Source organism: Puntigrus tetrazona, chromosome 14 (assembly GCF_018831695.1).
Source record: "Puntigrus tetrazona isolate hp1 chromosome 14, ASM1883169v1, whole genome shotgun sequence".
In the NCBI taxonomy this organism is placed as follows: domain Eukaryota; kingdom Metazoa; phylum Chordata; class Actinopteri; order Cypriniformes; family Cyprinidae; genus Puntigrus; species Puntigrus tetrazona.
The window spans coordinates 9,347,880-9,364,224 of NC_056712.1; the positions used below are offsets into that span (position 1 = coordinate 9,347,880).

Consider the following 16,345-nt stretch of genomic DNA (forward strand, 5'->3'; position numbering starts at 1 on the left):
CACACCGTCGCATACCTTAAAAACCATGCAAATCATACAAACATTAATGAGCAGCTGACGAGCAACGCTGTTTCATTGCAGATTTTCTTGAACTTTGAACCCTGGTGCCACAAGCTCATGCATTGCTATACGAACCAAATTTGTGCATATTAGAAAACATATTTGTTTGAGCTCATATTGTGATTTCAACCAACTTACAGCAACCAGAAACAACCCCCCATCCTCTTCTCATCAAAGACATGGGCGCAGAACTAAACGGTCTTTTGCCGTCTGTGCTTGTAATGATTTTTGTGTCTTTCTCTAGCAGTTTTAAATGCCTCCGCACATTAGTGCACGCCTCTATTTGATCACGCCGTGTCATTGTACAGCCGTTTCACTTATTCGGTTGCCGAACATTCAGTGCATCTCTATAAAGCATCAAATACTAACCTGAAGGAGATGATTTCTTGTTCATTTAGATGTACTAGGTCTACAAAGCTTTGCAGGAACGTGAAAAGAGAACTACAGACTGCCCAGATGTTCATTTCATCCTCATCAGAATCCCTTTCCCTCAATTTCAACTCAAACGCTTAAACGTGAACTTTACAGGAGGATCCGAAAGCAGCATCGCCTTTACCCATCCCACTGTCCATCCATGGCTTTTACACCAACTCAATTTGCATAAAGCTCCTTTCAAAGCTCTAATCTTTCTCCGCTTCCTCAAAACGAAATCAAACGCAACCCAAGCTGTTTTTACAGTCTCTGGCGAGGTCAGAAACCTGTGTGTTTAACTGTCACCTAGCAACAATCTCATTACCTGACCTCAGGTTTATTCCTGGTGTGAATGAGACGGGCAAATTATAGATGCTGCATATCCTCGACAACAAACGTCCTTTTTTTCAGCTTTCAAACGAGGACTGTTTAACCCTTTGTGCGCTTCAAATAGGAGCCCATTTTTAAAAACACCCTCTTTGGCTGATGAGATGTTCAATTTGTAGACCGAAAGTGTCAACGCAACTGAAGAAAAGCCCAAGAGGCTTATAGTTGTCATGGAAACAAAGGTCTCAGGTAAATTGTAGAGTTGATAGACTACCAGCTCCTGGCTGTTACTAAAGGTGACAGTACAGATATCATCTGTTTTAATATTAATACCACATCACAGAGTCATTCAAAAACATTTTTCAGGTCATTCTTCGGGTTAAGTACATGTGTAGATAAAGACTTGATGCTATTAGATTATATACTATTTTATTGTTTTTCTAAACAAATAAAAAACCCAGTGGCTTTATTTTATCATGTTAAAAATAATCAGAATGAAATAATCCACAATTTCCTAAATTAAAAATTATTCGCACAAATGCAATATTTTTACAAATTAAATAACTGTTTGAATAAAATACATAGAGTGCTGACAATTAAACAATAAATAGCATCCAAAATAAATGTTTTTATGTATACATAAATACACACACATGTATAAATATTAAATATTGTAAAATATTATATTATGTTATTATAATATATAAATATAAAATATTATATTAAAATATTATATATTATGTATATCATAACTATAATATATAAATGTAAATATTTTTAAAATATATTCTGTATGAGGGTATATTTATATAAACCTAATAAATATGCATTATACACACCCATATGTTATGTTAACTTATTTTATTTTGGATGTGATTAATCATTTACATTATTTAAGTATTACTTGTTATGAGCTTGTATAATATTACCGTGCGTTTGATCAAATAAACGGAAAACAAAAAATACAATGTCTGTCTGTATGCATATATGCGTGTGTTTATCATTTATTTTTCTATATATAATCTCAGATACAGATAGACAGATTTCTACTTAATTCAATATCAACACAATCCTTACACCTGCAGCTCTGGAAAGCAGAAACTACAGATTCTGAGAGTATAATTTAATTTTTGGAAATTAATGTTACACTTTTCCCATATTTGAATTGAACAATCGAGACATTAATTTTTCCTCCAAGTCTTATTTCCAATCAAACAACTTTCTTGCAAATTGCAAGCTTCACTACATCTCCTGAAAAGCAAGTTGTCTTTCCAATGACGACTAAAAAGCTCTACAACCAAACCCTTAACGCGAAGAAAAGGTCTATCTTTATGACGCCCGTCAAGAAACCACTCTGTAATCACACTGTTTTTATTTCAGTCTGTCTGTTCCAGCCTGTCGCCTCCCGATCCATCTCCATCCTTTACGCCTGCGGATCAATACGGCTGAAAAGTTTCTCCGAGCCTTTAAATGTCAGCGTCTCACGACTCGCAGATAATTCATCCAGTGTTGAACTCGGCGGAACAAACCACAAATGACAAATGTCCCCTCCGATACAACCTGACACCGCAGGCTGAAAAGCAACAATAAATGACAGCGCCGACTTCCAGTTCACCTGTTTAAGGAGTGATTGGACGAAAGAAACGGCAATTGCTTTCCAACGGGACTATTTTTGCACTGAAATAAATTGGTTTGGATGTGGTGAAATGGCCGAAATCCAGACAGATTCAGTGAGTCATCTGCTCTGACTCTGACTCGAGATAAACGCAAGGATATTAATCAATAGCCTAATAAATCACCGTCTAAAAATATCACAATCCTGTCATATTAATGGATTTTACTGTGCAATTTCTTTCTTCCATGTTTTCATTTAAACTGTAAACCTTTGTTGTTCTGCACTTTCTTAGACGGAAAATTATGAAGAAACCCTTCATATTTCATTTTATATGCGTTGTCATATTTCATCACTTAAGTTAGGTGTGTTGTAGGCAACTGAAACCAAAAAAACTTTTGTTACCTGAAATGCAATAAACATTCAAATAAATGTTTTTCCTCCCAGTACTTTAGTTTAGTTGTATTTTATGTTAATTAAAATATGGATGGATGCATTACGAATGTATCCATAAAGACATAAGAGAGCAACTAATATATATATACATACACACACACACACACACGTATATATATACACACATACATATATATATACATATATATATACACACACACACACACACACACACACACACACACACACTCATATATATACACACACACTGTATTCATGATTAATTGCATCCAAAATAAAAGTTTTTTGTTTACATAATGTGTATCCTGTGTATATATATTTTTTTATATTATTTATAGACAGACAGACAGACAGTTTTAGGGCAGCTTTGAAGTAAGGTTTCGATCCACTTCAAAAGTTGTCTACTGTAAGTGATAACTAAGATAAGCATCACTAACTGAATGCAGAATGATATGGCACTGATGGCACTGCGTGATGCTGTGTTTCCGTACCTGAGCTGTTTGAGGAACTGTATGTCAGAGCTGCTGCTGATGAGTTTGATGAACTCCTCATAGGACGGCGCATATGTGTAAGCTTTCTTGTGATGCTCGTTCACCTGCTCTCGGTGCTCTAACTGAGCTAGCAGCATGTGGTTAATGTAGTCCGGATCGCTCAACACGTCCACCAACGGCTTTAACACTACAAAGACAAAAAGGGGAGATACATGTTAATAGCTTTGCGCTAAACCCAGTGAGCTGACATCCTCGACATGAGGATTGTTTCAAAGGGTAGGCAGCGTAATTAATATTGCCTTCCACGCTTCACAAACGACGAGCTACTCATAATTGGACTACAGTCAAGCAACCCTTTTAAAAAGGTAATTACTGTAGCTACATATGAAATTACTCAGAAAAGTAGCTTTTTAAATACAGTATATTATTAATGTTTACTATCAAAGCATTTTATAAAAGCAAAATATCTCAGTTAGGGTGATGGCAACATACGAACATATTCAGACAACAATTAAAAAATATATTAATTATAAATTCATTACAATTTACGTAGGAAAACTAAAAAAAGAAATGATTACATTAAATGAAATTAGATTTTTACGAAATATTTAAATGACTATTATTTCAAACAATAAAATGTAGTAAATAATAGGTTACGAATCATTCTGGTTTGTAAAATGTGCAGTCTTCTGCACATATGCCCAAATGAACTGATGAATCATACAATTCAGTTTAGTTGCTCAGTGTGAACAAATGATTCACTATTTCTTAAATTGGGGGCATGCATTTGATTTAGTAAAAAAATATATATATTTTATTTGTTTTACTAAAGAAAAAAAAATCTGGGTATCAGCATTACATGAACATACAAATAAGACTAAAATCAAATAAAAAAAAAAAAAAAAAAAAACAATTCAAATACAAATCCATTATATGTAAAGTATTAAAAATGTAAATCTCAAACATTTAAAAAAGAAGGAATTCGTTAGAAAATAATGAATTGTTCTGGGTTGTGTTTCCCGCACAGCTTAATTTGATCGTGGCTACATTGGTTTCAAAGGGTCTACGATTATGATGCTTGGGAAACTAAAGAAAGCCCTGGCTCCATCTGCGAAGGCACTCATTCGAATGATCTGAATCAATTCATTTCCACTAAATTTTATGGTCAAATAAATTCAGAGTAAAAATCTACCATGCATTTCACTTGAGGTCAGATATGGAGCGTCTGCCAGTGCAGATCTTCAAGTCAGTCTTTTATCTGAGTTTATCTAAGAATGCGTGCGAGAATTAAGTTCTATAATTACCCCTGACCTAGGGGATAACAGGCTATTAATTGACTCGGTCATGTTCAGGCATTATTTAAACAGATTCGTCCAAATAAACGTGCCAGTCACGATGGTATCGCCACATATTTATTAAAAGTTTGTTCAGAGGAACTGTCCCCGGTTCGGTGCTCTATATTACAAAAGATCTATTGACTCAAACAGTACCAGCAATTTAGAAAAAGTCCCTTATTATTCCTGTACCAAAAACTGCTCGAAAAATAATGACTTTAGACCAATTGCGTTGACGTCAATAGTGATTCACTGTTTTGAAAAATGTATAGTATCAATGTTAAAAGCAGATTGCTTATAAGAAAGGTAGAGGTACAGGTGACGCTAGCAATACCTCAATGCGATTGGTTTTAAGTCACCTGGGAGGATTCAGAACGCTCGGTCGCTTTTTATTGATTTTAGTTCAGCGTTTAATACTACTCAATGTTTTAATAAGAAAACGAAATCAGTTAGGCGTGAATCCTCCAATCATACAGTGGAATTATTCTTTTCTAACTAACAGAACTCAGAGAGTCAAAAGGAAACAAAAGCCTATCTCAAGGGACATACTGTAGTGCTGGTGTCCCACAGGGTTGTGTCAGTTCACCAGCTCTAACAGGCACCCGCAGAATCCCGTTCTGAAGTGCTCTGAAATCATACGTCTGTATTTCTTCTCAATGAGGGAAGTGCATTCTTTTAAGTATCTGGGTATATATACACATCGACAAAATCACTTACAGGGGACATGCATGCTCAGTGGGTCTGTGAACGACTTTCGCAAAGGATTATGGTGTTGATAGTAAATATATTTAGTTTTTTATCAATCAGTACTAGAAAGTGTGATGAGGTATGGTTTGTCTAACTGTTGTGGAACCCTTAATGTAAAATCTAAAATAAAGTATTGTACGAACGGCTATGAAACTGATTGGACAAAAAGATTATCCCAGTATTCAGTCTTTCTTTGATCAGTGTACTTTAAAAGAGGCCAAAAGGAGTTTAAGGGACCTTTCTTACGTTTTATATTCCAGTTATGAACCGATACCTTCTGAGAGAAGGTACAGGATCCCACGTTTTTAAATTGAACATACTGACACAACTTATTTTTTTGAATATGTATGGGATTGCTGAATCTAGAGCATTGATGTTCTGTTGTGGTATATGGGGTGTGCACGTATGCATGTACTGCATTTAGTACTTGCTAACCGTTTCTGAGCGAAAACCATTTCAAAGTAAATTGTACAACTAATTATTTTCAGTGTACAGTTGGTTTTTGAATAGTTAACTATAATACACTCAGCAGCCCACGATTAAAATTAAATAGTTGTGCAATCTCTCCTCCGTCACTCGTTATGAGATCTCTAAAGCTCCTCGGGAGTTTGTTGACGTGGGGCTGATGAGGAACGCTGAGACGCAGCAGACGGAGCACGAGGCAGTGCCTCATTACTGCCAGACAGAGCTGACGGATGACGTCTCGCCCTCAAAAAGTGAGTGGCAAGCTGCCAGTCTGAGACAACAGATGCAAACGCTTCCTCCAGCATGACCCCAGACCAGAGCAGCTGCATCCTGAATCGACAGTGCAGTTATTTAGTATATTCGCGTGAAGATGAAGCCGTTAGCTTTGCAGGTACGAGACGTCAACAAAGATGTTTTTGGTCAACTACATTTTGGAGGATAAACAGTGGTATTTTTTACATTTCACATTCAGCAGACACTTATATCCGAAGTCCATTCATTGTATGCATTTTATCTGTTCGTCCATTCCCCGAGAATTAAGCCTAAAACCTAGTGCTATGCTCCATTATTGTTCTTAAAAGGAAGTTGGAAATTCCCACTTTCCTAGTCGATCTGAATTAAAAGCAGCACAAGACATGGAAAGTTGTACAGATCTGGGGCAATATTAGCTTCATTGCTTTAAAGGAACAGTTGGAGCCATCCAAGATGCAGATGAATTTGTTTCTTCATGGGAACAGGTTTGGAGAAATGTAGCATTGCATCATTTGCTCAGCAATGGATCCTCTGTAGTGAATGGGTGCCGTCAGAATAAGAGTCCAAACAGATGATAAAAACGGTAGCAAAGTCCGTCATTCTATTAACTTGTGAGGTGAAAAGCAGCATCATTTATCTCTATATTTTGTATAATTTTTTTTAAAGAAGTCTCTTCTGATCACCAAGCCTGCATTTATTATTACTATTAATGTTGACTAGATTTTCTTCAGATTTCGCCGATGAATAGAAAGTTCAAACAGCATTTATCTGAAATCTAAACCTTTTGTTACATTATAAATGTCTTTATCATCACTTCTGATCAATTTAAAGCATCCTTGCTAAATAAAAGAATTCATTTAGCGTGTTAGCAGCACTTTGGATCAAAGAAATGCAGAAGAGAATTACTTCGCTTGCAAACTGTGCTTAATCTGTGCAGGTTTTTCTCCTTATTCAGATGAGATGGCTCTTTCACTGGATAAAGCAATATTATGAATTTAGGATTCTTTTAGCCAGAATCAAAATGAATCTACATCTTGGATAAGGGTGAGTGAATTCACAGCAAATCTGAACAGATATCCGAACACCTAAAATTCTTTAATATCCTCCAGTAATCCATCATTTATCTGTACCAAAATGACAAACTACCAGCAGTCATCACAAGCTCCACCTCTCTCCAGCAGCCAGTCCGTCAGCCGCCTATAATATATGTAATTAGTAATTTTACGGCGAATCAAAAAACGATTACAAATCACACATCTGGTGCTTATCGAAAATATCCTGGAGTCACGATTCGTAAAGAAAATTGCAGTAGATGGGTTTCATCGGCTCTGCACAAGAGCAGCATTGTAAGAACACAGATGAGCACTGAACAGACAATCAGCTCCGTCCAATTCAATTGTGACTGAAACGCGAGCCAAAAAAAATTAAAAATCCCAAAATCTAATTCTCGAGTTATGATACTGTCAGTGAATGAGAGCTTTGTTCTGTGAGAGGAGCGTGTAGAACACGAGCGCCAAATCTCAGCATCTCATTTTGATTCACGAAAAGCAAATTACTTGTACTTATGAAAGTCTTGTACTGCTTTCAGACGTATTAAAGAAATATCTTTACTAAACGTATCACAGTCTGTCTGAGATTTCTAGCATTCTATAAGAATTTATGCGGTTTAATACAAGTACTAAGATCACATTATCGTTTCTCCTGTCACCTATTATAGAGTGAGGGTAATACCACATTCATGTTTGTTTCTTACTATTATGTCAGCCCTTTTATGGCTACAGCAATTATTTTATATATTTGAAAATATTTATGTATTCAAATGTAATGTATTCCTGCAATGGAAAAGCATGCATATATATATATATATATATATATATATATATATATATATATATATATATATATATATATATATATATATATATATATATAATAAAAAGAGAGAGAAAGAGAAAGAAAGATTCACCTTTAGTAGCGACGACCTCCACCAGTAAGAGACGCAGACTGCGTGAACGAGCGTCTCGTACAGGCAGCAGACGCAGCATGAGCAGACGAGCGCGCAGCAGCGCAAGAAACGCAGCTCCTCGTCAGGACTGCGCAGACACGGGTGCAACGGAAACGCTCGTGGTACTTCTTCCAACCTGGAGCGACAGAGAAAGAAAAAGAAAAGACCGTCGTGCAGCATTTTCTTATTTGGCAACATACAAAGCAAATATTGCAATAAAGTACTCTAAGAGAAAAACTCTAAGAGACCACAAGTAACAGATTTAATAAACCATTACAGAAATATTATTTATCTTTAAGAACAAATGTAATAATTTGTAATCATGTAATATAATTATATATTAGGCCTATGCTAATAATATTTTTATGTATCTTATTTTCTGTTTAAGCAATCATACCAACAAAGCATATTAAGACCATAAAATATGAAGGGGAAATTATTTCATAAATGGACAGAGGCAGATAAATAGAGCAGGTGGAGGAAGACAGATGAGATGCAGGAAAAGAGAGGCAACAGAAGATGTCTGTCCACTCAGCTAATGAGCTGTGCAGATCGATCACTGACACACACACACACACACACACACACACACACACACGAAGACACGACTGGCACAAGCGCTCATTACTGCATCCATATCCAACACACTCACACAGAGCAAGCGCTCATGGAGAGACAAGTGTGTACATGTGTGCAATGTTTTGTGTAAAACAAAGGGGTCACGTTACAGGCTGGAGTTTTCGAGTCGCCAGCCGTCTTCATCATGTTCATCAATCAAACTGAAAAATATGAATCTCCAGTGTGTGTTTGTGTGTGTATAATAAAGCAATAATTTGGCTCTCTTTCCACTGACAAATCAATAACCAAGGAATCCAATCAAGAGAGTGCTTTTGATCCAAACCCAAGCAGACTGAATTTCACCAAGCCCAAAGGTTTAGCATTCTTGTGCAGAGAACAACATTTAGATGTTTTAAAGGAACCACATTAAACACCGTTTTTACAGGAAGAAGTAAAACGCCTCAAAAGCTGGGCTTGGTATGAATGTTGTTTCTTAATTTTTTTGAAAGAAGTCTCATATTTCCCACCTAGGCTGCATTTACTGGATCAAAATAAATAAATAAACTAGTCCTTTGAGTTTTTGTTTAGATAATATATGTGTGTGTACGGTGTATATTTATTATGTATATAAAATGTGTATGTATATATAAGAATAATGTGCACACGGAATTGAATTTAACTAAAAAAAGACAAGCAAATAAAATAAGAACAAATAAATTAATGACAATTAACAGAACAAAAGCAATTATTTACCATTGTAATGGCATTTTTCTCGTTTTCTTTATATGTCATCCAAGTCAAATGCAAAAATGTATGATTTATAAGCTTTTTAAATGTTTTAATTTAAACAACGTAAGTAGAAGAAGACGGCAAATAAGTTATAATCACATGAAATTAATATTAAGAAAAGAATGTTTGTACTGCAGAGGTGGCACAGAAGAACACCTAAGTGGCGTATTTTCAGACAATTAATGAGGCTCTGAGGTGGCATGAGTGCAATAAAAGTCATAAATTCATGTCAAGATTAACGTTTTAAATATAGCATTTTTAATATATAGAAAAATAAAACGACTTAACTGAAATTATAGGTAAAAAATTAAACTCAATCCAATAGCAGGTGGCAGCAAGACACTGATTTTATCCTTGAATCATTCATTCAAACGATTCGTTCAAACAACCGATTCATTCATAAGTGGATGTCTTTATAAATGGCTAATCATGAATCAGATTAGTTTAAAACTTTTTTTTTTTATAAAACGACGCTGTGTTTGCCTTTAGAGCTGTTACTTTATATTGAACAATTTTCATTGAGGCAGTAGTGACAACGCAAGTCACTTAATCGGCTATTAACTTTGTGTTTATTGGACCGTTATTAAACTGTCTATTAAATAGCTAATACATTTGCAAACTAGCTTAATTTTAAAAAACTGTCCCCCTCCTTAGTTCATCACGAGCCGCAGAGGCAGAAAGCGCGTGAGTGAATTCTCTTTCGCTTTAAATAAGCAAGACTCAAACAAATGATAAATTCCGTCATCTGTGGTCACGTTATTAGTCCAGAATCTGCAGGAAAATTAATTAATAGCAGCAATCGCACACTGAAAGTACTGTTGGCGGGGATGATCTTAGCAGTAGCGGAAACACTGTTTTTAAGAAAATGTGCATTTTCCACTGACAGTTTTGACAACAGATAATGTGCATTATGTGCAGTAACAATTTTATTCAGCGGTAACAATTTTATGTTACCATCGCCCATGTCAACTGAACCACTAGAAGTGTTGCATGTCTCACCTTGTGTTAGCAGCCTTGAGGTCACAGAAGTGTGTGTGAAGGGTCTTGACCATGTCGTTACAGACCAGGTTGACCACGTCCACCTCAGAAAGACGCATTCGCAGCTGTTTGGTCATTTCCCAGAAGTCCTCAGACAACATCTGATACAGCTGGCCCTCATCTCGACTCAAGGGGACGTACCACGACAGAATATAGTCCCGATAGCTATAGTCAAACACTGCAGAGAGAGAAAGCGAGAGAATCTCAGTGATTAATATAGACAACCAGTTCACCGATATTCTACAATTTCCAACATTTAGTATACAACTAGTGCATACTGTGCAGTTAAAGTTCACCCCAAAATTAAAATTAAATCATGACTCGCTCACAAACCATCCTAGGTGTAGATGACCTTCTTCTTTCAGAAAAAATACAATCAGAGTTATATCAGTTTGCTTCAACGGCTATTCACTGCCATTATAAAGCCATATACACACAGGAGGACTTGAGAGCGAGCAACTCAATTTTCATTTTCGGGTGAACTGTCTCTTTAAAACACATTTATTTGCAAAAATCATTACTGGATAAATCGCTAACTCAAGGTCAAGTGATAATATAGCTGTTTAACATGTTAAGTGCGTTATACTGCATGCTGTTACTATTGCTGTCACATACATGCCTCTTATGTCAATGAAGCTACGAGATGTCTTCGCTTCACAGCTTTTTTTAATCAGCATGATAAAGCACACAGCATCCTCGTCAAAACCTTGATGTCAACGGAGAACCTAATATAATACACTCATGAGCAAATCGCTAATCAGCAACGCTATATTTATTGGCTATAAAAAAGGAATCTCTTTGTCCTGTCACTAGATAAATTAACAGATACAGACAGCTGGATAGAAATGATCTAAACTATAATCATACGCAATTTCATGGATAGACGGACTACAGCGAAGGATTAGTACTGTTGTTGCTGTTTTGCATAATATTTACAAAAGAAAAGGAAAAAGAAGAAAAAAGAGAAAAGAAAAGCACACACACACACACAACAGCAGATGGCAGATGGCATGAATGCAATGGCACTAGGAATCACTGTAGGCTACTGCAACAGTCGTCTAATGACGCGAGAATCCTACGCCCACCGTAACCACTCACACGGTCAAAATAAGCAGATCTGCAGCTGAATTAGCTTCAGTGACACCCTTTGTGCAGCAGTTATTGAAAACCTGGTTTGCAGGCATTTTTCCTCCCGGCTGAGGCAGCACTATTTATAGCCACCGTGACCTCATAAAATGTGCTGACTTTCCCCAGCTGAGCATCAGGAAGTGCTGCTGACACTGTTCCCGTGCCGTTTCCTTCAGGCAGCTTCTGCTTATTAAGTGACACAGAGCTACAGACAAAAGTAAAGAGCCATCGATATATGGCTCTATACTCTATGCAATATATCTGAATAAACGCTGTGTATTTTATTTTTAATCTTTCGATCATACTGTGATGAGTTTATGTCACATCTTTTCTTGACTTTAACAGCATTTTTACCCATCTTGTAAATTACCTGGGAACTAAGGTTTACTTAAAGTGGGAACTAAATGTATTTTCCAACTTGAAATCTATAGTCACAAAGAAGATCATGGACCCTAAGCATCATTGAGTATAGTTCGGGCTCCTCCACAACGCATCATAATATAAATGTTTGTCATATGTCTTTTACACGTTCTGTCTGTTTTTCTTCATTAGTAAAAAGCTATTTTACAGGAGTAAATTAAATGATGTAGACAACAGGGGCCTGTACCATGAAGCCGACTTACCTGGCTAGCCAGATAAGTTTCAGTTTAGTTTGCGCTAACTCTGGGTTTTAGGTACCATGCAATAGCTTTGGCTTTTTTTTTTAGTAGCATTCATCGCCATAGTAACTTAAAATCCACAGCTAACCTGCTTTGAGGTAGGTTACATTCTGGTTTTGAGAGCTCAAACTGAAATTTGACCAATCAGCTTTTTCAGAAAAAACTTTTTTTATTTTTCGCCAGTCTTAGTGCACAATGTAACTACATGAGAATCAAGTTTTAAATAGGAAAACAAAAATATCCAAACTCTTTGGTCATTTTTGAATGCAATGCTAATGGTCTAATTGGATTCAATGATTTATGCTAAGCTATGCTAAAAGTGCCATCTCAAGACCCGGAGATCCGCTGAATAGATTCCAACTAGAAACTCAACTTATTAACTCCGGGGGAGTTGAGCCTATTAAAAACACTAATTAAAAAAATGTAAGCGTTTCTTTAACGTGTCTTTACGTTTTCCCCTTTTGTTCATAGATTGTTTTATCTTGCTGTGAAAATGTGTTTAAATTCTTCATATTGTTCAATCTTTAATAATGCCTCGCACTGACTCTCTCACGAGAAATGAATCGCAGCTTCAGTTAACAGAGAAAGCTGTCAACTCAAAACTAATCCTGTAACCCTGAATTTGTTCAGCCACCATCACGGTACAGGCCCCAGGTTAAGTAAAAAAATACTAATATGCAATAGTGCTTTACCTCTAGCTGACTGTTGAGCTTATGGAGGCCGAATGGTTGGAAAACACTGCAAAGTAATAATACATTTATTACTTTGCAGTGTTTTCCAACTATGGCCTACGTGTTTTCTGCAGTTTGAAACACGGAATGAGCTTTTAGATGAGACTTATATACAACTTACTGAATATATATATATAATAGCCGGCCTGTATTGTTTTACCGACACTATTTTAAAGCTGATGCTTTGCTCATTAAAAAGCATTACTGGACGGCAAGTGTGCTTCAAATAATATGAAGTTAACTCATTGACAGAAATATGCTGTTAACCATCTGGAGTGAATCATGGAACTTAAGATCGATCCAATTCTGCTCTGCTTTGGGAACCAAACCATTTGATTTACTAGAAAATGAACAGACTCAAACTGCTTTTATAGAGAAGACTGAATAAAGAGTGCATTACTAAAAACTTGATTAAAAAAAAAAAAAAAAAATTATAATTATCCCCATTTGATAACAGAAACAAACAAACAAAAAAAAACATCCTACAGGTTTGGAAAGGCTGGTTGAGTAGAAATGTTCACGAAAAACGTTCACTTTTGCAGATGCAAATTGTTAAAGTGATTCTTGCTCGGGCAAACATCACTAATGCGAATGAAATGACATCTAATTTAGTCGATTCATGGATGTGACTCCCAGCTGTGCTCAGAATACAGGGGGGGAGTGAGTCAGAAACGGCTTCAGTGAACATCCTTCACTCGCTTTAACAGGACCTGTGATGCACGAGCCTTCACAGCCACAACCTGGAAGAGACCAGATGCCATCTTCTCACGCTAGTCTTTGAAACAAGAGAGCGAGCGAGACAGGCACATACAGATTATCCAGGCCTTTCAACACAAAAACAACACCCACAAACACCCAGGATCCCTTTAGACAGGAATGAATCATAAGAGAAATGCCATCAGGCTGGCAGAGAGGCAAGGAAGCCTTGTATGTTCACCAAGGCTGCCTTAAATTTAATAAAAACTATGCAAAAAAAGTCAAATATTATTAGAACATTAAATAACCAATACATGTTATAAATAAATAAATATATTTAAAATAATGTCATGTATTTATGTGATGCAAGCTGAATTTTCAGCATCACTACTCCAGTCTTCAGTGTCACATGATCAGAAATTGTGCCGCTTAATATTTTTGTGAAAAAAGCGATACATTTCAGGATTCTCTGATGAATAAAAAGTTCACTTTCGATCAATTTAATGCATTCTTGCTGAATGAAACATTTATTTAACCTCACTAACATTTTAAAACTATTGATCTTCACTGAATAATTATACAAAATTGAAAAATATATATTTAAAGAACCTAAAATATAAAGAATGAGACATATATGCTGTGATTTTCTCCTGACGGAAATGAAAAGTCCTCACAAATCTCAGCAGCTGACCTTTAAACACGAGTATAACTCTCTCCTTTTAGATGAAAGTCTGTTTTAGACTCAGTAATAAGGTCTATCATAAGACCGTCACTGTGGTTTGGCTGATCACGGACTAAGCAACCGTGAACTAAATACAAAAAAAAGGTAGTTAAAAGAGAGTTGAGTCATTCAGGTTCTTTACAGGAAGCACAGTTTTGCTAAAACCACCAGCCCGGATACATAAATACAACCCAGGAGAAAGCGTTCTAAATTATTTAAAGCTTGAATCATCGAGATCCAGAGAACCACGAACTTCAACACAATGTAATGCTTCCCTCCGATTTCTTTTCTTTTGAGATTTTGCTCCATTTTCCAGATTCTGACAGCGCAGATGAGTCAAACTGGATGCCGAACAACTGCATTCAGCGATTATTTACGGTGTGCAACGTTGGTGCTGATGGGATTGCGTCATCGGTGCGTGAAAAAAAAAACAAAAAAAAGGGCGTCTGATAACAACATTTTTGCTGCAGACATATTCAAAAACATCCATCATCACCAAAGCGTGCTCGAAAGACTATGAGTTCACATATCAAACACAGATATGGGTCATACAGGAAGCCGCAAAGCTACCATTTCTGCAATATATTACACATTTAAAAAAAAACACTAGTTTAGTCTTTGCAATCTTCTCAGGTGACTGACAAAGATTTCTGTTGTGATCATAAACTGTATGGATATGATTCTGCGCTTTTCCCTCATCATTGTAGCAGGCTGCTTTTGCAAGGTTATGCAAAAACGTTCCAGCTTTTATTTTTTTTTTATTTTACACCTTTAAGAAGAAGACATCACAGGTTCACCAAGTGTGTCGCAATTATCCAACCGCAATCACTTTTAGTCAGCTTCGACCAAACTCCTCTCAGCTAGCGCGTCTTTCCAAAGTGAAAGCAGCCTAGTCACCTGACCTCAATACAGTGCTCTGATTCGCTAAAATGGACTTGTGAGCTTCTTCAGTAAAAAGTGAATCCGCAATGCCTCGTTTTTTCACAAAACATGTTTAGTTTTATTTAACTCCGCTCCAATCATGGTCAAGATATCTTCTGCAGCCGTGACCAGCCGTGTGTGGCCCATCAGACTGATCTACAGGAAGCGTGCATCATGTACATCAATGACAGCTGATCCTGGGTCAGTAATGTGGTTAAGTAGCTAATGGTCTACGTGCATTAGTCACGAAGAGAAACCTGATCAGAAGACCACATCATTTATGAAACTTCACCTCTGCGTGAAAGCAAACCCTAATAACACCCTTCACAGTGAAGCTCATATAGCTGAAAAACTGGTCTTTATCATCTGCAACGATATACGTAATACGATTATGTTAAATGTATTCAAAATCTGCGGTCTTGTAATTCAGTTCGTGAGCAGCAGAGCATCAGAGTCAAACACAGACCCATCATCAGTCTGGATGAAGGACTCTCTGTGACAGAGAGCACACTAGTGTCCGGTGTTCACCAGCGCTGTGCGTCAGCTCTGTGTCGGTAACAGGGTCTCCAGTGTACCGAGCACTAAGGGGATCAAACCATGCAAGCAAGCTCATTATTATAATCATGGACCCCGTTCTTCCGCACAATTCATTAGGAGAGCGAAGCGGAATTCCTCGTTTATATTAACGCTATTAGCCGTCGTGCACCAGCAGCTGTTCCTGGTCATGTGATCGGTCAGAGGTGCTAGAAAGGCGGGGATGAAGAGCGTTACATATTTATAGAAAACTCGTTTATAATGGGAAACATACTACCGGTATGTTTCAATTATGTCATATGCGAAAACACAGAGTGCACGTGGACAAACGTTGTGATCAAATATGGAGTGATGCTGACACGCATTGTGGAAAAAGTGAAAAACTGAAAAAATGTTTCTAAAAAGCATTAAGGAACACACAGTACAGACTTTTCAGCATTGTTTTTGTG

General features: G+C 36.8%; 1 protein-coding gene across 1 annotated transcript in view; it reads right to left on the bottom strand.

The window, feature by feature from the left end:
- The window catches only part of snx25 (sorting nexin 25), a 40,522-nt gene that overhangs the window by 19,377 nt on the left and 4,800 nt on the right, over positions 1–16,345 (bottom strand). Inside the window, 4 exon segments of the mRNA XM_043257324.1 lie at positions 3,319–3,505; positions 8,083–8,173; positions 8,176–8,257; positions 10,468–10,684. Of these exon segments, the coding sequence (XP_043113259.1) occupies positions 3,319–3,505; positions 8,083–8,173; positions 8,176–8,257; positions 10,468–10,684 (577 nt within the window).